General features: G+C 46.1%; 4 protein-coding genes across 4 annotated transcripts; all 4 read right to left on the reverse strand.

Annotated features, from left to right (window-relative positions):
* Nucleotides 1-1449: 1449 nt before the first annotated feature.
* On the reverse strand, nucleotides 1450-4714 carry DFJ58DRAFT_719159 (uncharacterized protein; the record flags this gene model as incomplete). Its single annotated transcript, XM_041384577.1, has 12 exons — nucleotides 1450-1748; nucleotides 1807-2462; nucleotides 2513-2651; nucleotides 2709-2894; nucleotides 2946-2990; nucleotides 3011-3174; nucleotides 3231-3395; nucleotides 3444-3592; nucleotides 3645-3810; nucleotides 3863-4056; nucleotides 4108-4479; nucleotides 4535-4714. 12 exons carry the CDS (start codon nucleotides 4712-4714, stop codon nucleotides 1450-1452), a joined length of 2715 nt encoding a protein of 904 aa, XP_041236827.1.
* Nucleotides 4715-12224: 7510 nt separating this feature from the next.
* On the reverse strand, nucleotides 12225-14312 carry DFJ58DRAFT_735186 (uncharacterized protein; the record flags this gene model as incomplete). The annotated part of the gene is made up of 6 exons (XM_041386594.1): nucleotides 12225-12281; nucleotides 13164-13757; nucleotides 13808-13873; nucleotides 13921-14067; nucleotides 14119-14175; nucleotides 14235-14312. 6 exons carry the CDS (start codon nucleotides 14310-14312, stop codon nucleotides 12225-12227), a joined length of 999 nt encoding a protein of 332 aa, XP_041236828.1.
* A 1108-nt stretch (nucleotides 14313-15420) lies between these two features.
* Nucleotides 15421-16470, reverse strand: DFJ58DRAFT_847135 (uncharacterized protein; the record flags this gene model as incomplete). The annotated part of the gene is made up of 4 exons (XM_041393411.1): nucleotides 15421-15507; nucleotides 15587-15678; nucleotides 16081-16147; nucleotides 16270-16470. The coding sequence occupies 4 exons, from the start codon at nucleotides 16468-16470 to the stop codon at nucleotides 15421-15423; spliced, it is 447 nt and encodes a 148-aa protein (XP_041236829.1).
* A 675-nt stretch (nucleotides 16471-17145) lies between these two features.
* On the reverse strand, nucleotides 17146-18318 carry DFJ58DRAFT_847136 (uncharacterized protein; the record flags this gene model as incomplete). The annotated part of the gene is made up of 6 exons (XM_041393412.1): nucleotides 17146-17216; nucleotides 17292-17310; nucleotides 17375-17665; nucleotides 17811-17948; nucleotides 18001-18129; nucleotides 18160-18318. The coding sequence occupies 6 exons, from the start codon at nucleotides 18316-18318 to the stop codon at nucleotides 17146-17148; spliced, it is 807 nt and encodes a 268-aa protein (XP_041236830.1).
* Nucleotides 18319-20702: the final 2384 nt, after the last annotated feature.

The raw sequence follows: 20702 nt of genomic DNA on the forward strand, positions 1-20702 counted from the left end.
TCTGCATCAGAGTTCTGAATGCCCTCGCCAGTGGTTCGCAGTCGTTTAGCATGCTGTTGATACTTCCGTACTAGGCTGCACTGTGTGAGTACATCATTCAAGACTCGGAAAAAGCAACATACTGATCATACTTGTGCTTGACTGCTTTGCCTGTTGCTGTTGGGTTGAGCTTGTAGCTGTCTTGCAGCATGACAGATCCAATACATTGAAACACAGTAATCTTGCTATCACCAGATGTATTTAATGGCATGATCAGCAAATGAACACAGATCCAAAAGTGAATATTACTTCCTTCTTATCCCGCTTCCCCAGTAAAACAAGCCTGTTCTCATCTTTCTCGACCTCTGACAGCAAAATCCATGTCATATCCACGGACCAGTGGACATCGGGAATAGGAGGGGGTGGAGGGTCTGTCTTTCTCATGATGCTAATGAGACTCAAACGATCAATAATCCACTGGCAGAATGCTCGACATTGGCGGTCACAGCGCTCACCGACTATACTGGACGTGGCAGCGCATGTAATGTATTTTGGTTTGTTTATACCCATATACAAATCAGATAGTATTGGGGGGTGTAAGCATGAGCACGGATAAGCATAAACCATAAGCTCCCAGGTGTGAGTTCCCCTAATGAAATCATGAGCTCATGGTTCTGTCGACCGAGTGATGTAACGAACGCGTGGGAAGGAACGTGGAAGAAGGACTGATCACGCGACTGCATGCGCATCATACAACCTCTGAAATGATTTCCTTTTCTGACAAGGTTCTCCCCCTCTTCTGGTCATCTCCCCATCTTCCTCGTTGTCTCTGTCCCTCTCTGTTGTAACTTGTCTCCTGTAATTATCGGGTTTACTTTTTTGCTAAGTACTATTGTTTCCTCAGATCACTCATAATAACGTCACCGTTTTTGTGCCAGAGTCCTTGCACCAGCGTGTGCTTAATTTTAACAACTGTCCACCCCCGAAATATACCCAGTTCATTCACAACATCCTGGGGGAGTAATGCATTATACCTGGTAGTTACAAGATGCACGTAGTGCATTAACCAGTGTAATTATAAGTCAAATGAAAATGCATTAGTTCATGATACTTACAAGATGTGCTGCTGAGTTCTTTCAGCGGCCTGCTACTGTTCACCGCTTCTGTTCACCGCTTCTGTCACAAAGTACTCCGTGTTCGTTTGCCTTGCAGAGCACTGTTGAACTCTACTCTAGGCTTTGCTGCTTACTAAGCTTGTCTTACCACCTCTGTTCAAATGCTCACCAACAGTCACCGTGTTTGTTTGCCTTGCACGAGAGCGTGAACAGTGCTTGCATCTCCCTTGGCTCAAACTACAAGTTCCTCTCATGGCCTTCTATGGTGCGCAACCAAGTCCGATAATTTCATTTGGATGAACGGGATTTCTGTGTGGTGGATGTGTTATCTGCTACTAGTACTACACAAAGCTCTTCATTTATCATTCCCAACTGTGCTCCCACTACCTGTAGTTGTTGAAACATGCGCCATCCACATCTTCTCAAAATGGTCAGCGAGATCGTGTCTAAGTTGAGCCTGGCGACACGCATAGGCAAGCAGACCCTTGTTCTCGGCAGTAGCATCAGGTGTGGGTTCACAGCCTTTCTCGTGCCACCAAGCTGCATGCCACCTAAGGAATTGAAGAACCCTTCGCATCTCCTCATGAAGCAATTTGACTTCTTCTGCCCATCGCATAGATTGCACCCGAGCCTTACAACACTCGACTCTAAGACCTGAAAACTCCATCAGTATGTGTGCCATGGTTTGTTCGAGGCTCGAATGCAAACTTACTATCTTGTATTACCTCATCCTGATCATCCCCGACTCCTTCTACTAACCAAATCCACAATAATTGCCTTCTCCCTTCACTTACACCTTTTGTGGGTGCTGACATCCCATGTACATCATCCTTCTTGTTGAGTTCCTTATACTTGAGTTTCCAGCCGACCATTTGGAGCAAGGGAGCGAGGGCAGAAAGTGCTCCATGAGCAGCACGATACTTGTCAGCTGCAGCTGATGCCTTCAAAACTACTTGAGTGAGAGCATTTTGAGCTCGAGTGTTTGCGCTCTGACCACGCACCCAATCTCTTTTAAATGTGTACATATAGTCACGTAGGCGGAGGTTCTGCCTTAGCTCCTCCAGTGCATCCCCAGCCTGAGCAAAACGGAGTTCCCATTCGGCGGTCTGAAGGCGAGTATCGCAATGCATAAATCTGGTGCACATAGTCGATGGCAAGTAGAGTTTTGTGTCTTCTGGTGTGATGGGGTCCAGGGAAGATTGGAGTGGATACGAGTATAGTAGTTGGACTGCAGGGGTATAGAGGGCCTGGACGCGCCTCCACACATCAATCTTGCGCTGCAGAGAGTTCTGCTGGCATTGAACGGTAGCCTTCTGTGTATCTGTGGGATGCAAACCAAGCTGGGTGATATCTGCCTGCAAACGACACCTTTGAACGAATAAGTGAGGCACGCAGATCATAACAAATAAACTACGTACTGTTCAGTTTTAAGATCAATGCCAGATGCAATAAACACGCTGGGTGAGATTTCAGGGTGGAGAGATGTGTCGACACCTTGCTGTAGATCACGAGCCTCTATTTCAGCAAGTTTCAGTCGAACAGCAGCTTGGGTAATAGCTATTCATCTACATCTCAGCGATTGGATGAGGAATATAAATGTCCAGTGCCACTTACGAGTGACCTTCTTCTTGAATGGGTTAGTAACCGAAGAGTCGTTGGGGTTGTGTTCCCAATACTCAATTTCAGATTTCCAGGGATCTGATGTCCCAGGTTGCAAAGCACCATCTAGCTCCTCGAAAGCCATTATATGAGCTTCTTTCTCCTCTTGAGCCTCGCCCATCTTTTGGAGTAATGTTGCGCCTGTGAAAGGATGAGCCAATGAAAAGATGAAGTCATTCACATGTCACGCACCAAGTCCAACTATCTTTTTCCAGTTCCAATCACCGAAATGATCATCTAGAGTATCCCGTCGAGACCCTGGCCCATTTCCTTTGTGCTAGAGGCGACAGGGTTAATATTTGACCAGCCACGTTCTGGGGCTTCACCATCTGTTCGTCCGATGTTCTTTGAGAAGTTGAATGAATATGTAGTTTGACATTTGAAAATGTGCGCAGGTAGATGAAATTTCGGGACGAAAAATCTAGTGATTAGTATGTGAGCAAAGGCACGAGAAACTGGATATTTGATTGTAAAAACCTAATGAACTTGGTGAGAGGGTCCAGATGGAGGTCTAGAGGCATTGTGGACATGCATTCCCAAAGGTTCTTATGCCACTGGCAAGCGATATCATATGAAACGTTGAGCGTTTCGACACAGCGCCCGCGGAGGGTCGAAAAAAACAGATAATCCATATTGCTATATCTATGTATAGTCAGTGCCGATGGTTGCTTGCCAGCTGGTATACCTCACCTTTCACCTTTCTGCAAGTCTCCGACACCATTGGGCAACTTCATATTGTGCCGCGCGCAATCTATCATCCCCACTCCAGTTGCAGCCAGACCCTGAGAAGCTTTTGTGTCGGCCATGTTGACTGCATTATGTGACGCACAGGTGCTTTTCTACTAAAACCGTCAGAGTGAATCACAACAAGTCATTCAATCGAATTGTTACCTCTTGTGGCCTATTACCATGATCTTGTAAATACGCCTTGTATGCTGTCTCGTCTATGAAGTACGCCCAACCACGACTAAGCCCAGGGTCTGTAGCATCCTTAGACACAATACGTCTTTTGAGACGGAAGTTTGCATCAATGGCTACGAAGAGGGCATATAACCATCTGCAGGATTGTTCAGTGTGAGCATTTAATCTTGTACGGACAAGACACATACTTCTTGTCATTCGGAACATCTTTCCAGTTGTCTGGAAGGTTTTTAAGAGGCTGAGGGCATGCAGGACACAGAACAGTGCATTGGCCGCTTTGCATATTTGCCACACCAGCTGGATCGTGTCCTTGGCCTGCTCGCTTGAGCATCTTGAGGTGACACCATTCACGGACCATCCGCAAGAATGGCTCATAACGATCCTGACGACATAGGTAATGAGACAACAATAAGGCAGGACATCAATCACTCACCTTTTGAGGACGAAGTCCAGTATTATCGGTCAGGCACACAATCGAGTGATAGAATTCATACCCAGAAGCCTTTGACTCAAATGACAGAAGATGATACTGCTCGAGGATGCGGAAGGTCGCCGCACTACGTGGATCAACAGTTGTAGCTGGAAACCAGGCTGCACGTAGTAATTGCTTGGTCCTTGTTTGAGTGGTTTTGCACCCACAAAAATCCAGTCCAATGGTGTGAATACCGTTAGTATCGATCAGGGTGAAATCATCATTGAATGCTTTCTCAGGTAATGAACAAGAATCTCCAGTAAAATGGCCAAGCTGCACGTGTAGGCCTAGGTCCTTCAGCGACACCGTCGTAAAACAAGAGTTTGACCACTCCTAACATGAAATTAAATACAAGTGTCCAATCACAATATTGTGCGAACAGACTCACCTGAATGCGATGCACTGGATTCCGAGTGTGTAAGTTGACAATGCAACCCTTACAGTACAGCTCTGTACCCAAGCAATCAATACACCGAAATTGAGGGACATCAAGATGGCAGTTAAAGCAGACGGTGGCACCAGCATAATCACCTCTGCCTTCATGCCGAAGGAATTCGACTAAGAACATATCTCGATGACCCATCCAAGATAAAAGTGGATAGTCCTGATGAATGAGTGAGAATGGCTAACCACTAATTACAAAAACGAGACCTACACCAGCTGTGCATTTCTGTTTAGTTTTATCACAGGCCTCCACATGCTGTCACAACCCTTATAACGAATTAACGCAGGGGCAGAGACTAGGACTCAAACAAAGGTATCACGACAAGAAGATAAAGGATAGCAGGTACGTCTTAGGATTGCTAGCAGTAAGCTAATACAAAAGAGGTTTGAACTAAAGAACTACTGACTACAATGAGCTACCTATATACATATATTGAGGCTGTTAAGACCGTACTCAAGTAGTATCAGATCCGAAGGGCTTCGGCCTCAGCTCGTGCGCTGTGCCCCTTTCCCGAGTCTTGCCCCTTATTTCAGAGAGCTAAAGTATCGCGTCTAGTGAAACGGATAAGTATTGCAATGGATCCGTTAAGACTTCCGGATATCGAACGTATAGAGTAACGGCCAATCCGGATCAGATCCAGACTAGAAACTAACGGGTGAGGACTGTCCGAAGACAGAGGCGGATATGTAGACTATAGGAATCTATCCTAAGTCTCGGAGTAGACAAGAGTAGCGTACTCAAGTCCGGATGGATAACGGAGGGACTCAGAGCCCAGACGGAATGAGTGCAATCTAAGATGATATTCGAACTGATCTACTATAGCGCATATACAAAGGTTTATATACTACGGATAGCTAATGGAATGATCAATAAGCAAAGGTGCGAGGCTATGTACGAAAGTATAAGCAAAGTCTAAGTGGAGCGTATTGGTAAGTTGGATGGATCACGAATCATGAACCAGGAATGAAGTACAAGTAAAAGCGGATTCGTAAGTGTAGCGGATCAGTAAGCATAGCGGATCAGTAAGCATAGCGGATCAGTAAGCAAAGCGGAAGTAAAGGATAACCGGTATACCGGTGTACAGGAATACCGAAAGGAGATGAACGATAGTTAGAGTTATATGAACAGGAAATGAAATAAGAATCAAAGCGGATCTGTGGACCGGACGATGGATATGTTCATCGGATCTGGATCGGATCTGAGATCCAGATCATCGGATCTGTAACCGGATATATGGTATATGACAGTATCCCCCCCTTAGGGCCGATCCCTAGAGGCACAAGAATCAGCGATCCGGAACGGATGGTATGAGTGCGAGACAATGGAGAAGCTGATGGGAGAAGTTGCTGAGTTCGGATTCTGACAGATATACGGATGCCAAAGCGTCGCAGGGTGTTCCTTCCTTTCCCTACTTTTTCACTACCACTAGCTTATCTCAACCATGACTGATAACGGATCCGGCTCTAAGAAGACCGCTAAGCAGACTCTGGCGGATATCCAGGCCGCGCTGGCTGCTGCTGAGGCCGAGGTTCAGGAAGGAGGAAGAGGCTGAAAAGCTGAAGCAACAAGCGGAAGAGGCGGAACTGGAAGCGCTTGGCAGGGATTAAGAAGATTGAACGGGCTGAGGCCCGAAGGGAAGCGGAGGAGGCTAGGCGCAGGGCTATAGTAGGCGGAAATGGTGAGTTATGACTTGTTCTATCGGATCCGTCCCTTATCGGATCCGTAGTCTCGCGCCATCTCAGCGGATAAGGATGGGGCTTGTACCCGCTGCGCTAAGAAGGGTCGGGCCTGTCTGTGGTCCGATGCGGATAGCAATTCCTTGGTAAGTCATCCTTGAATCTTCGGATCCGTGACTCTTAACATTCGGATAGATCAAGGCTTGTAACGCGTGCCGGAAGGACAAGGCTCCTTGTCCCGGACGACCTGGAACCGTTACGGATTCCAAGTCTAAGAAGAGGCAGCGCGCTGCTGAGAACCCATCTCCGAGAGGCAAGGGTAAGAAGCGCCAGCAGAGTCCGACTCCGGATCCGGATATGAAGACGGTAGTAGCGGATGAGGTGGAAGTGGAGTATGATGATCAGGCCTGGGTCGCGGCCGCTAATAGCATTGTAGCGGAACTGGCTCGGACCAACGGATTGCTCCAGCAGAGCATCGGAGCGGCGGAAGGGAGTAGGACTGCTATAGAGCGGATGAATACTAACTTGGAGGCGTTTTTGGAGCAGCAGAGGGAGTTCCAGACCATCCTTCTTGAGGGGATCCGGAATGGAATCCGGATTACAGAGGCGGCTCGTTCTGAGGCCACTGACAAGGACGTTGATGAATCCGGATCCGGATCCGGATCGGGTGGGGACATGGAGATGGATGGCTGAGGATTTTCGGATCTGCCTTCTCTGCTACTAATGTACTTGTATATCCGCTTTGTATATTCATTGTATAGCAATAGGACCGGGTTTGTCTGGATATGCAGTGTGGAAATCCGAGACTAGATCGGACGCGTTTCCGAGTTCCGTGGCTAGTAGCCATGAAGTCTCTTCGTCTGTTCCTTCGTATCCGGACCATCGGACGAGGTATAAGAGTTGGCATTGTCTTCTACGACGGTCCAGCTTAGAGTCTAGGATTTCGGATATCTCATATTCTGGTTCTCCGTCGACTTCGACCGGAGGTGGAGGAGGCTGGATCCGATTGGGAATTGTGTTCGGAACGGATGGTTCTAGCTGTGAGACATGGAAGACGGGGTGGACGGATTTCATGGATTCGGGAAGTCGGATGGTAAAGGAATGGGTACCCGGACGGGATATGACTTCAAACGGACCTAGATTCTTTTCCGAGAGTTTCTTAGACGGACGAGTGGACCGGAAGTACTTAGCCTTGACAAAGACTTGGTCTCCGATATTGATATCCGGAGCAGGTTTCCGTTTAGCGTCCGCAGGTCCTTGATATCTTTCTTGGGCGTGAGCCATTTCTTCTCTAAGGAATTGGTGAAGGTCGTCGAGGTCTATAGCATAGTCGCGAGCGCGGATGGAGGATAGATCGCGTTCCGGATGGACGGATATGTTCGGATGATAACCCTTATTAGCAAAGAAAGGCGATACTCCGGTAGTAGCACTTGGAGCGTTATTGTAGGCAAATTCTGCTAAGGGAAGTAGTTCCGACCAGTTGTCCTGTTGATAATTGCAATATATCCGAAGGTATTGTTCCAGGGTTTGGTTGGCACGCTCGGTTTGTCCATCCCCTTCCGGATGATATCCGGATGTGAAGTGGAGGACCATATCCAATGCTTTTCCTAAGGATCGGAAGAAGTGGGATACAAACTCTGTACCGCGATCCGAGGTGACATGGGACGGAACTCCGTGCTTGGAAAACACATGAAGTAGGAATAGACGAGCGAGATCCGGAGAGGTAATGGTATCGTGAGTCGGAACAAATATTGCTTGTTTGGATAAACGATCTATGATAACGAGGATGGCTGTAAAGCCTGATGAGTCCGGAAGTTGCTCTATGAAATCCATGGATATGGAATTCCAAGGCTTTTCCGGTATGGGTAGTTGCTTGAGCAATCCAGTAGGGTTTATGTCTCGGAACCTTGGCTCGGGCGCAGGTAGTGCAGGACCGGACGTAGTCCTTAACATAGGTGCGTATACCCGGCCATGTATACTCGCGTCGGATGAGGTCTAGGGTTCGGTTTTGACCAAAATGTCCGGATAAGGGGTGATCATGAGTATTACGGAGGACGCGAAGTCGAAGGTTATCGGATTCTGGGACATATATACGGTTGTCGCAACGGAGGAAACCCCTATCGTCCACTGTCCATCTCGGATCTGAAGGTACCGGAAGATGGTTGGTTGCAATAGGGTCATTAGGAAGTGCGGTCAGGATGTCTTTCCGAAGGTCATCAATATCCATTAGAACAGCTGCTCTAAGAACCGGAGTTGCTAAGGTTGAGGCTCGTAGGGACGAAGCTAACTGTTCGGACGTGAATACCGGACGGAAGTTATGAGGGTTAACTCGAGCGTAGTCCTTATCCCCCTCTTTGGGATAGACGTCCCAGCGTCTAGTAAGGGAATCCGGTTTAACTCCGAGTTTTCCGGGACGGAAGCGGATGACAAGATTGAACTGATGGAGGAATTCCGACCAGCGGGCCTGACGGCGAGAGAGGAGTTTGGTAGTGGCGAAGTACTCAAGGTTCTTGTGGTCCGTGACAACATCTACAGGCTCGGCCGAGCCTTCTAGATAATGTCGCCAGGTCCGGAAAGCTTCGTATATAGCTAGAAGTTCCTTATCGTGGGTGTCATAGTTAAGTTCCGGAGCGGTTAGCGTTCGAGAGTAGAACGCTACCGGACGAAGCTCTGAGTCCGGACATACTATGGATAGTATTCCAGCTATAGCGTAGTCAGAGGCATCGGTTTCCACAACTATAGGAACATCCGGCATCCAGTGCGTAAGCACCGGAGCCGTAGTGAAGGCTTTCTTGAGTTCTTCGAAGGATTTCCGACATTCATCGGAAAAGTTCCACGGAGCATCCTTGCGTGTAAGCCGTGTTAACGGAACCACGATATCCGAGTAGTTGAATATAAACCGTCTATAGAAATTTGCGAATCCGAGGAAGGATTGGATATCCTTGACTTTCCGAGGTTCCGGCCAGTCAGTAATAGCTTGGATCTTATCGGACGACATAGTTAAGCCGTCCGGAGATAGGAGATATCCGAGATATTCAACGGAGGTGGAATGGAATTCGCATTTTTCGGGTTTGGCATAGAGACGATGTTTACAGGAGTCGACGGAGTACTTCTCGGACGTGTTGCTTGTGGGACGCAAGGTCATGGGAATAGATGAGGATGTCGTCCAGATATACGATAACACATACATCCAGCATATCAGCAAACACGCTATTGACAAAGCGCTGGAATGCTGCTGGAGCGTTAGTGAGACCTTCCGGCATCACCAACCATTCATAGGAGCCATAGCGCGTTCGGAAGGCAGTCTTCCATTCGTCCCCTTCCGCTATCCGGACAAGATGATAAGCGGATCGGAGGTCGATTTTGGTATAAACTTTAGCACGGCTCGGAGAGTCTAATAGGTCGGCAATGAGGGGTAATGGATATCGGTCTTTCTTAGTGATCTGGTTGAGTCCACGGAAATCCACACAAAGGCGGAGGGATCCGTCCTTTTTCTTGACAAATAGGACCGGAGCTCCGTGAGGAGAGGATGAGGAGCGGAGGAGTCCAGAGGCAATATTTTCATCAAGAAACTTCCGGAGGGCTGCAAGCTCGACCGGGGATAGAGAATAGATAGTTCCGAGGGGAGGACTAGTTCCTTCTTCCAGATCTATGTTCAGATCATAAGGACGATGTGGAGGAAGCTGACCAGCCTTTCCCTTGTCGAAGACATCCGCAAACTCGTGATAGTCCGAAGGAATTTGGGATAGATCCGGAGGATCGGACGATAGAGAAGCGGATCGGAGATCGACACCGAATGGTCGAAGGTATATACTGAACTGGACCGATCCTTCTAACTTGCAGGCCCGGCAAAAGGCAACTGCATTGATTAGGGATATATTAGGAACAGTGTTATCAGCGGAGGGTACGGATGTAGTCGGAGGAGGTATGGTTTCCGTCGGAGGAGGGATATCCGAGGACGGAAGTGACGTCGGAGGGGTCGATGGCATTCCATGAGATGTCGTCCGGAATTCGATGCTGCCCAAAACCCAGTCAATCAACGGATTGTGTCGGGTGAGCCAGCTATATCCAAGAACGATAAAACAAGATGAATCCAAAGGGGTAACGTAGAACGTATCAGAGGTGACTACACCGGACGGAAAGCGGACGGACAAATCTATAGCTTCGGAAATAGTATTATTACAAGTACCATCAAACAAGCGGAGCGGAATCGTAGGTATCGGATATGTAGGGATTTTGTGTTTTCGGATGAACGCAGTATCTATGAAACAATGAGAAGAACCACAATCTACAAGAGCTGGAAATTCGGATACGGATGGAAGTAACGGAAGTGAAACATATGGACAGAGGGAAGTCGGATCCGAGAGCGCGACAGCGTTGAGTCTTAACTCCTTTGTGCAGGCAGAGTCAACGCGACCCTCTTCCTGCACGGAGCTAGGAGAGTCGCGGACTATTTTTTTGTCTCAGTAGAGACATCCGGTTTGACTTCCGGAGCGACTACTGCAGCGCGGCCTTTGGCAGCACGCGAAGTAGACTTGGTGCATTCCCGAGCAGTATGACCGGGTCCACCACAGAATAAGCAGAGTTTCTTGTCCATTCCTTCTCTGCCGCTCTTCGGACGTTAACTTTCCGTCCTTACCCAGCTTGGAAGTAAGATCTGGAACCTTAGGAGCGGACGAGTTCGAGGACGCGGATGGCTTTGTAGACTTCTGATCATGGGAAGTTTCCGGATTTGTGATTTCCGGATCCGGACGTATTGGAGTTCGTCCGGTCAGAAGTGGATTGCTTAGGGGTAGTGGATGAAGTGGGTTTAGCTTCTCGAGAGATCTCTCCCTTCCGTTCCCAGTATCGGGCGTCGATAGTCTGAGCGAGGACTTTGTATTCGGAAAGAGTAGAGGGTTTACCCATGCGACTGATTTCATCCTTGATACGGGCCGGGAGTCCGTTGTAGAATTGGCGTCGTAAGGCTCCGTCGCCCCAGCCACGAACCTGTGAAGCAAGACGCTGGAATTCCACAACGTACTTGTTGATGCGCTGTCCATCGCGCATGTGGAGCTGTTCGAGCTGCATTTCTGCATCACCGGATGGGTCATGAGGCCCGAAGTTGGCTTGGAGTTCAAGCATGAACACGGAATAGTCATCCATCCAATCCGGATGGTCGTCCAAATCATCGGACAGGAGATCCGGTTCAAACCATTCAAGGGCCATACCCTTAAGGTAGGATTGGGCGAAGTTGACTTTAGCCCTTCCGGTACGGAAAGCCTTAGGCTTGCTCTGGAAGTTAAGCTCACACTGGACAAAGAACGCACGGAGCTTCCGTGGTTCGGATCCGTCGAAGGTATCCGGTTCTCGGACCTTGACTCTAGAATCTTCGGATGCAGGCGCGCGACGATTATTGCGAGCAAGGTTATCGATGGCTTCTGAGAGTCGAAGCATAACGCGGTCTTGTGGGTTTAGACCGTCATTTTCATCATCCTCAACATCCGGATCATCATCCGGATCACCACCGTTATCATCGGGTGGATTACCAGGGAAATCATCATCACCATCATCGGGATCATCATCGTCCGGAGGTCCTACGGCAGGAGTGCGTGTTGGGGTTTCCGGGTGTCGACGATTAAGGAGTTCGGATATGGTTTGAGCGGTTCCGTGGGCGCTAACACGGCGCTGAGAGAAACTGGTGAAGGTGTTGACTATAGGTGTCGGATCACGACGGAGGGAGGTTAGTCCGACCGCATGCAGAGTTGTTTGTGTCTTGGTAGGAGGCATGATAGATGTTAAGTAACTCGGAAAGGTATGAGTTCGAATATACTGTTAAGACCGTACTCAAGTAGTATCGGATCCGAAGGGCTTCGGCCTCAGCTCGTGCGCTGTGCCCCTTTCCCGAGTCTTGCCCCTTATTTCAGAGAGCTAAAGTATCGCGTCTAGTGAAACGGATAAGTATTGCAATGGATCCGTTAAGACTTCCGGATATCGAACGTATAGAGTAACGGCCAATCCGGATCAGATCCGGACTAGAAACTAACGGGTGAGGACTGTCCGAAGACAGAGGCGGATATGTAGACTTATAGGAATCTATCCTAAGTCTCGGAGTAGACAAGAGTAGCGTACTCAAGTCCGGATGGATAACGGAGGGACTCAGAGTCCAGACGGAATGAGTGCAATCTAAGATGATATTCGAACTGATCTACTACAGCGCATATACAAAGGTTTATATACTACGGATAGCTAACGGAATGATCAATAAGCAAAGTCTAAGTGGAGTGTATTGGTAAGTTGGATGGATCACGAATCATGAACCGGGAATGAAGTACAAGTAAAAGCGGATTCGTAAGTGTAGCAGATCAGTAAGCATAGCGGATCAGTAAGCATAGCGGAAGTAAAGGATAACCGGTATACCGGTGTACAGGAATACCGAAAGGAGATGAACGATAGTTAGAGTTATATGAACAGGAAATGAAATAAGAATCAAAGCGGATCTGTGGACCGGACGACGGATATGTTCATCGGATCTGGATCGGATCTGAGATCCAGATCATCGGATCTGTAACCGGATATATGGTATATGACAGCTCTCTCACGCTTCGTGCTCACTTCGCTTTTCTTCTCACGCTTTCACGCATCCATCACACTACAAGGGTCTTTCATTCATCTGGTTCTGTGTTCAGTAGCAGTCCCCTTTAGGGTCAAATGTTCTTGCATTCTGCGAGTATAGCAGCTAGGCAGAGCCAAGACTCACTTATACTGGTTGAGCATTTTAGATATTTCATATCAGCCCAGCCAGGTTGAGATCGCCTCAGCGGATGGTCTGAATTGTGAAAGGAAGAAGCTTTTGGGAAAAAAAATGTCCACGAAGATGCCTCAAAGGCTTTCAGGGTGTTCGGACCTACACACACCTGGATTTGGGCGAGGCCAGTGACGGAGGGTGAGACAGCACCATCGCAGAAACCCATGCATGTCAGTTCTTCAACACCGGAGGCACAGATCTTTTCCAGTAATCTAACAATTTGAGAGAGAATCGAGGAAGTGAGAATGTGAATGTTGAAATTCCAGAAAAGTGTGATGTATCGTATCAATTTGTGGGGAATGGACTCAAGGAAGTGCAAAAATGCGGATAGCTGTGAGGATCGCAAATCAGAATCCAGCCAACTCAACACCATATGCGGTGGACGAAAAGTGTCCATTTGTCTCCAAGTAGACAAAACATCAAAATTTGGCGAGTCTACACGAATGTGGAACAGGTCCTGCGGGGAAGTCAGGAAGTTTCTGTCGAGGAAGAAGAGCGGCACAGCGATTTCTCTTAGCAGAGAAGAAACTTGCATGACTGAGTGCAGATCTTGCGCTCCTAGATGGGCGACAGTAGCGATGGGGATTTCCACAGGTAGGGACCAAATGAACATCTTGGAGTTGTACAGCTCATAAAGTGTTACACGCTTGATCACAAAGGGACCTAGTTGAGCATCCACTTTGCGCTTCAAGAAAACGTCAGACTAAAGTCTGAAATCAGTTAAGATAATTATATATAGAAGTGATTCCATACTGCCTCCCTGAACAAATGCTTCATCATCAAGCTGGTTAAGTCCGTGTGGTGGCGGCTTAGCTTTACCTACAGCTTCATCAATGCTGAAGCAAATATTTGAAATTGGAACATACCGTAGCATTGGAATATACCACAATAACTTGATATATGTCACCTGTGGAGTACGATTCCAGAATATGTTGCTTTCGAGGGGTGATCGAATCACCAAAGTTGATTTTCTGCTTCAGGGATGGTGCACTGCTTTCCAGTGCGCTGATGTTCTGTAGCAATAGGTGTTAAATCAAGCCTGATGTACATATGAAGGATCTCACCTTCGAAGGTCCTAGACTCCCAGGGAAGTCAGTCTTTGAAATGAAGTCCTGCGACTGCTGCAAGAATTCAAAGAATCTAAGTCACAAAGAATAGAGGTAAAATATATGGGGCGCACATCATGAAAAGCACTTTTGGACCAGAGAGACGACTTGTCGAGTTTCCCATCACAAAGGTGGGATATACAATTGAACATGATCTTGATGATATTTACTTGTTTTAAGTCGCATGAAGTTGTTCTGGAGATGGGAACTTATTGTTTGTTCTGGATGAGGAGAACTTATTGTTTGTCTGATATGTCCGGGGGATACAGTGGCACTCACTGAAGCAAGTATGGGTAACTGGGAGATAAAATACTGAATGCAGCCTAGGATGAAGTCTAGGCGCAATACCATTGAGAAGTTACGGTAGTTGTAAGTACTACAATGACCTTGCGGGTTTATTTAAATACAGGTTGGAGCTAAGCAGAATTGCAACTCACTCATGCTGTGCACATTACCTCGCCACAAAACGACTGCAGCCCATGGCATACGCTATAACCCATATGCTCGACCCTACACTTCAAGCAATGAAAGTATTGCACCCATCACCACACCTATAACAAGGACATATGCCTTGTATATCGACAAGGTGGTGCTGAATACTGCTGTAAGTAAAGATGTCATGGCCGTGGCCAGCAACAACTGAACCAACCATTCAAAGCTTGTGCGGATGGGATCCGCTATGTTAATCAATGAACCCCATGCACTTGATGGGATAATTGGCAGTCAACAAGATGTTCCAATTCAGAACATTGATCTGGCAAATGATGAGGTTCATAAATATTATTACATAGCCGGGCTCCACGACTGACCTTACAGTTTTCAAAGATGAGAAGCACATTGCTGGCGGCAAACTTCATGGCCCCTGGTGCCAACCACGTCAGGCCCCATATGGGGCGCCTGTCTCCAAATCAAAGAAAACTTGTTCAGAGCCTAGAGAAGGTGGTAAACAGGTGTATCGATCATAATTGCGAAGGGGACCATCCTACTACTGACCTCTTATGTGAGAGGATCTATGTAGCACTTGAGGGAGCAGTATTGAGCATAGAGGTGGATGATGTTGTGCGCAGCACAAAAGCTGAGAACTCCAAAAAAAACAACGATGGACACGTAAGATGGTCATTTGGTGTCCCAGTAATATCTAACAATGAAAGTCATCAGAAGATTCCATCAAATGATGTTATCCCACCTGCAGCACGATACATTTTTGATGGTATGAAACGTGGATTATTTTCACTTGGAACAGTTCTTGGCACACTTCGTTCAGAGCAGTTCCAGAACCATGGAAAGTAATCCGTAGGTCGAGTGCATCATCAGGTTAGCCTGCTGAAATGCATAAAGAATGTTGTACTATGAAAATCGAATTTACACCAGTGCCAACTGTGGAATCATTAGTCAGTACGAAGAATCAATGTTGGTGACCACTTACATGACGGACTCCCTGAGAGTGTGTCTGGTAGATCAAGCCATCCGTGTTTATAATTGTTGGTCTGCCCATACTTTCGCTAGTACAATATTGACCTGAAAGGAAATCACCTGCAGTTCAGTAGACATCACCAGACAACTTGTCACTAATACTGGTACATACACATTGTACAAATGTCACCCCAGTTATCTGATTTACTGGCAGGCAACAATAATCTCCATTCTCTGAAACTTCTTTTTAGATACCATGAATGACGAATGCTGTTCAGTCAACCAGGTAGGATCATAGAATGCTTTTGGCAGGCCCTCAACTGCAGTGCGAGAAGAATCCCGGTTAGCATTACAAAAATGCTTGGCAGGCTTGCTTCCACGAGGAGTGAAAATTGTGGCACCCATCAAATGCTGCTGGTCAATAATCTGCATCTCGTGACTGAAATCTGCTCTCCATGGCATGCTCTTCCCGACAAAAGACCTGAACATCGCCATCTCCATACTCACTCTCATCAGAGCTCATGCCATCTTTTCCAAGATTCTCCATCATGGATTGTAGATACACCCACACAATCTGATCATCTTTTCCTGTGGCATTCCTATCACTGAGTAGCGTCAATGTGACTTTTTGTGAGTTTCAAACTTCTAGTGACTAGCTCAATATTATTCTGCTCTGAAAGAAACAAGTCAACTGACTGTCATCCTGCAAGTGAGAACCCTAGCGAGCCGCAGTCGCTCATTCGTCTGATCCACGAGTCGATCTCCCACTTGTTGCATGGTCTTGTGAGTACCATCACCGAGGCTGAGAGGCTGAGCTTTCCTCCAACACTTGCGGCATTGACCGAATTTCAGTTCGATATCATCTGATTGATTCAGTAGATCGTCCAGCCCATCCATTGCTCTCTTGCAAAGTCACGTACTGGGAACAGAGGAAATCAATGACTTTTTGGTTCCATTCGGACTTGTGTGTGGTTGCCATATCCCATTGCAGTGCAAGCGGTGTCATGCATGGTATGGAGTTCATACCATGACATATATGAATAGCAGTGTAAAGGAGATGAGTAGAGGAGTGTACAAAGGATATACTTCCTACTTACATAAGCTTTGTTTCTATTTGTTTAGTTGTATTTGTAGTTTCCATTAGTTTCTGTCTCTTTCCATTATTTGTTTATGTTTATTCAGCCACTTGATTACATCAGTGAGCCATTCAGATATGTTTGTAAGCATGTCATGTGACTGGTAATATTCTGATTTGTAAGGACTTTCCATGACTCATCATGTTTTGTCATGATTCATCATGCTTTGTAATATTTTACTCATGTACTTTAGTAAGCAGCTGATTCAGCACACCAAAAGGCTTGGTTTGTAAGCATAATCTTACCAATCCAGTGATGACTCATTGCTTAGTAAGGATGGTTTCTAAAATGTATATAAGGACTCCATTCTCACATAATATATTAAGTTTTTCCCCTTCCATTCTTTTCCCAAACCATGTGGGAACATAGGAATTTGAAGTCAGGAGTTTTCCCACTTTCTGTCTCAACACTGTGAGATCATGAAGAAAGTGAAGGCCTATGAGTTGCCTTTGAAAACAATCGTATTCACCAGTCTAGATTGATTGTATACTATCTTACAGGGATCGCCTATACAATAATCTATTGTTTAATCTATCATTTTATGTATTCATGTCACAATCAGTTCAGAGAGGTTCATATTACCTACTAGGTTTAAGTTAACCTGACAAAATATATACTACTCCTTTACTATCAAGAAGTGATCTAGCAAAGAAGTAATTTATTACCCTTTGGCCACCCACAAACACCATGTTATCAACCGAGAAGTAGAACATCCATTGACCGTGAACTTGAGGAGCTGGCACCTTAGTCTTAAAGAGTACAATTGTGATAGTCATTGTATTCTGATCAATATATAAGACCCTCAAGTAAGAAGACAGCGGGTTAGGGTCTGGGCCCGTTTCAGCTGCAAAAGACAATATAGCTTTGTGCAACGCTGGGACATGAAGCATATACTCTTCATCTTTTGTGGCGTGGAATGTGGTTTTGAACAACTCCCGAATATTTGCCTGACGTTTCTATGAGCAGAGTCATGTGCTTTAAATGGTTACAGACCTTGTTATCTCAGCGCTGGTTATTAGTAAAATTTTCGACAGGAGGTTTAAGCGGTTTGCATCCTGAGCGAGGTCCTTGGGGAGATGTTGTTTGCGGAATCTGAAGAACCTTTGCGAGTGCCTCAGCAAGCATGCCAACAGTCGCGTGTGCAATCAGCATGTCTCCTAGGAGTGATGTCAGGGGTGGTCCATTACCAGTCGTCTGAGGTTCCTCGTCTGCGTCAGATTCTGAGCTGACATCAGGAATCTATGATGTGCGGTGTCAGTAGACAATGGACATGTGAGAGTCATGGACTTACAGGTGCAAACCCAATGATGTCGGTACATGTGGCAACAGGTTTTTGCCCACGAGGTGCCGCCAGGCAGGTGCGGATGTAGGTGATGGAGTGTTGGCATGTCGAATTTGGCTCTGTGAAATTGTTAGAACCCTGCGCACCAGGAATTCATTTGATACATACATTCAATGAATCAATCTTGGAACTATACCTGGCATTCAAGCGGATCAATTCAGCTTCTTTGTTGGTCAAAAATCTATCTTTCGCTAAATGCATCTCATGTTCAAATTGTGCCTCTTTCTGGCCTAATTCAGTGCGAGCCTCATTTTGGGCTTTTGCCATATTGTTCTGTTAATGCAGATTAGAATGTTGATGTGACTGCGACAGTATCCTACCTGGAGCTCCACTACTTCTTGACAGTGGTTCTGATCCAAGGAGGTGAGGGCATTGACATTGTCGCGCTGAAGAGATTGGTTGTGTTCTTGATACTGTATAATGACCGACTGCATACAGTGGCTCAAAAAAGTGTCTGAATGTTTATGCATTTTTGTGGAATTGGATAATAGCAAGCTAGACCCTAAATATAATACAATGGTATATAGACATGTCTGAAAGCCCTACATCACAGCTTAAATCTGAGATATATGTCGTGGGAATCCGACCATATATGGGCAATATATGGTAATTCTAATCAGATGACTCATTTGGACACTTTTTTGACTTTATATTTCACCAATACTATTGTATGATTCTAGTATTTTGTGTTACTGTTAAGACCGTACTCAAGTAGTATCGGATCCGAAGGGCTTCGGCCTCAGCTCGTGCGCTGTGCCCCTTTCCCGAGTCTTGCCCCTTATTTCAGAGAGCTAAAGTATCGCGTATATAGAGTAACGGCCAATCCGGATCGGATCCGGACTAGAAACTAACGGGTGAGGACTGTCCAAAGACAGAGGCGGATATGTAGACTATAGGAATCTATCCTAAGTCTCGGAGTAGACAAGAGTAGCGTACTCAAGTCCGGATGGATAACGGAGGGACTCAGAGTCCAGACGGAATGAGTGCAATCTAAGATGATATTCGAACTGATCTACTACAGCGCATATACAAAGGTTTATATACTATGGATAGCTAACGGAATGATCCATAAGCAAAGGTGCGAGGCTATATACAAAAGTATAAGCAAAGTCTAAGTGGAGCATATTGGTAAGTTGGATGGATCACGAATCATGAACCGGGAATGAAGTACAAGTAAAAGCGGATTCATAAGTGTAGCGGATCAGTAAGCAAAGCGGAAGTAAGGGATAACCGGTATACCGGTGTACAGGAATACCGAAAGGAGATGAACGATAGTTAGAGTTATATGAACAGGAAATGAAATAAGAATCAAAGCGGATCTGTGGACCGGACGATGGATATGTTCATCGGATCTGGATCGGATCTGAGATCCAGATCATCGGATCTGTAACCGGATATATGGTATATGACAGTTACCCCCCTTAGCTTTAATCACTGCTGCTACCCTTCTAGGCATACTCTCTATCAATTTCTGACACTCCTCCTTAATAATCTTGTTCTACTCCATTGCAACTCTCTCTCATAGTTCAAATAGCCCCTTAGGAGGATCCTGATAGGCAGCAAGTAGTCTTTTGAATAATTCCCAGAGATGCTCAATGGGATTGAGAGGTCTGGAGACTGTGTTGGCCATAATAGAACATTGATACCATGGTGTTCAAACCATTTTGTGGCCAACTTTGAGGTATGCTTGGGGTCATTATCTTGTTGGAAGATAATGTCCTCTTCATCAATTCCTGACTCCTGCATGCTTTTGAGTAGACACTCCTCTAGAATGGAGATGTACTGCTCTGCATTCATCCTTCCCTCTACCTCACAAAGAATCCCCACCCCATTCCACCCCATACAACCCCATACCATCATATTTCCTCCCCCAAACTTTAGTGTATCCTTGACTTCCCTTTCTCCCAATGGTTCTCCTGCCTTTTTCCACACATATTCCTGGCCATCTGACCCCATTCTATTGATTTTAGTCCCATCTGACCAAATCACCTTCTTCCAGTCTTCCACAGTTAAATGTTGGTGCTTTAAAGCAAAGGCCAGCCTTCTCTTCCTATGAGCTACTGAGAGAAGTGGTTTTTTCTTCTTGGTTACAGCCTTAAGATTGGCTGCCTTAAGGGTGTTTCTGACTGTTTGAGTAGAGATGGGAGTGGGGATAATGGAATTGATGAACTTGGTGGCTTGAACAGCATTTGAAGCCTTGCCAGATAGAATTTGATGAACAATAGCTCTTTTGTTCTGTGGAGTAAGCTTGGGAAGACATCCCATTTTATGATTTTCTTCTCTGGCATGTTCTGCTTTATGACTGTAGCAATAGTAGACTTGCCAAGACCAGTTTTGGAAGCAATCTGCCTAGTAGATAAACCAGAGGAGCAGAGAACAAGGATATTATCCTTTTGAGCAGAGGAGATGGGCTTCATGATGATTATGTTAAATTTCATGAGGTTATGTGAGTTTATATATTCAAATTATATTAAAATCAGACCATATTATTATTATGGCACCACTTTCATTAAGAATATTGTATATGAATGGTCTGATTTTGTGATTTTAATACAAAGTCAAAAAGTGTCCGAATGAGTCATCTGATTAGAATTACCATATATTGCCCATATATGGTCGGATTCCCACGACATATATCTCAGATTCAAGCT

Source organism: Suillus subalutaceus (assembly GCF_016647625.1).
Source record: "Suillus subalutaceus strain FC151 chromosome Unknown DFJ58scaffold_203, whole genome shotgun sequence".
In the NCBI taxonomy this organism is placed as follows: Eukaryota; Fungi; Basidiomycota; class Agaricomycetes; order Boletales; family Suillaceae; genus Suillus; species Suillus subalutaceus.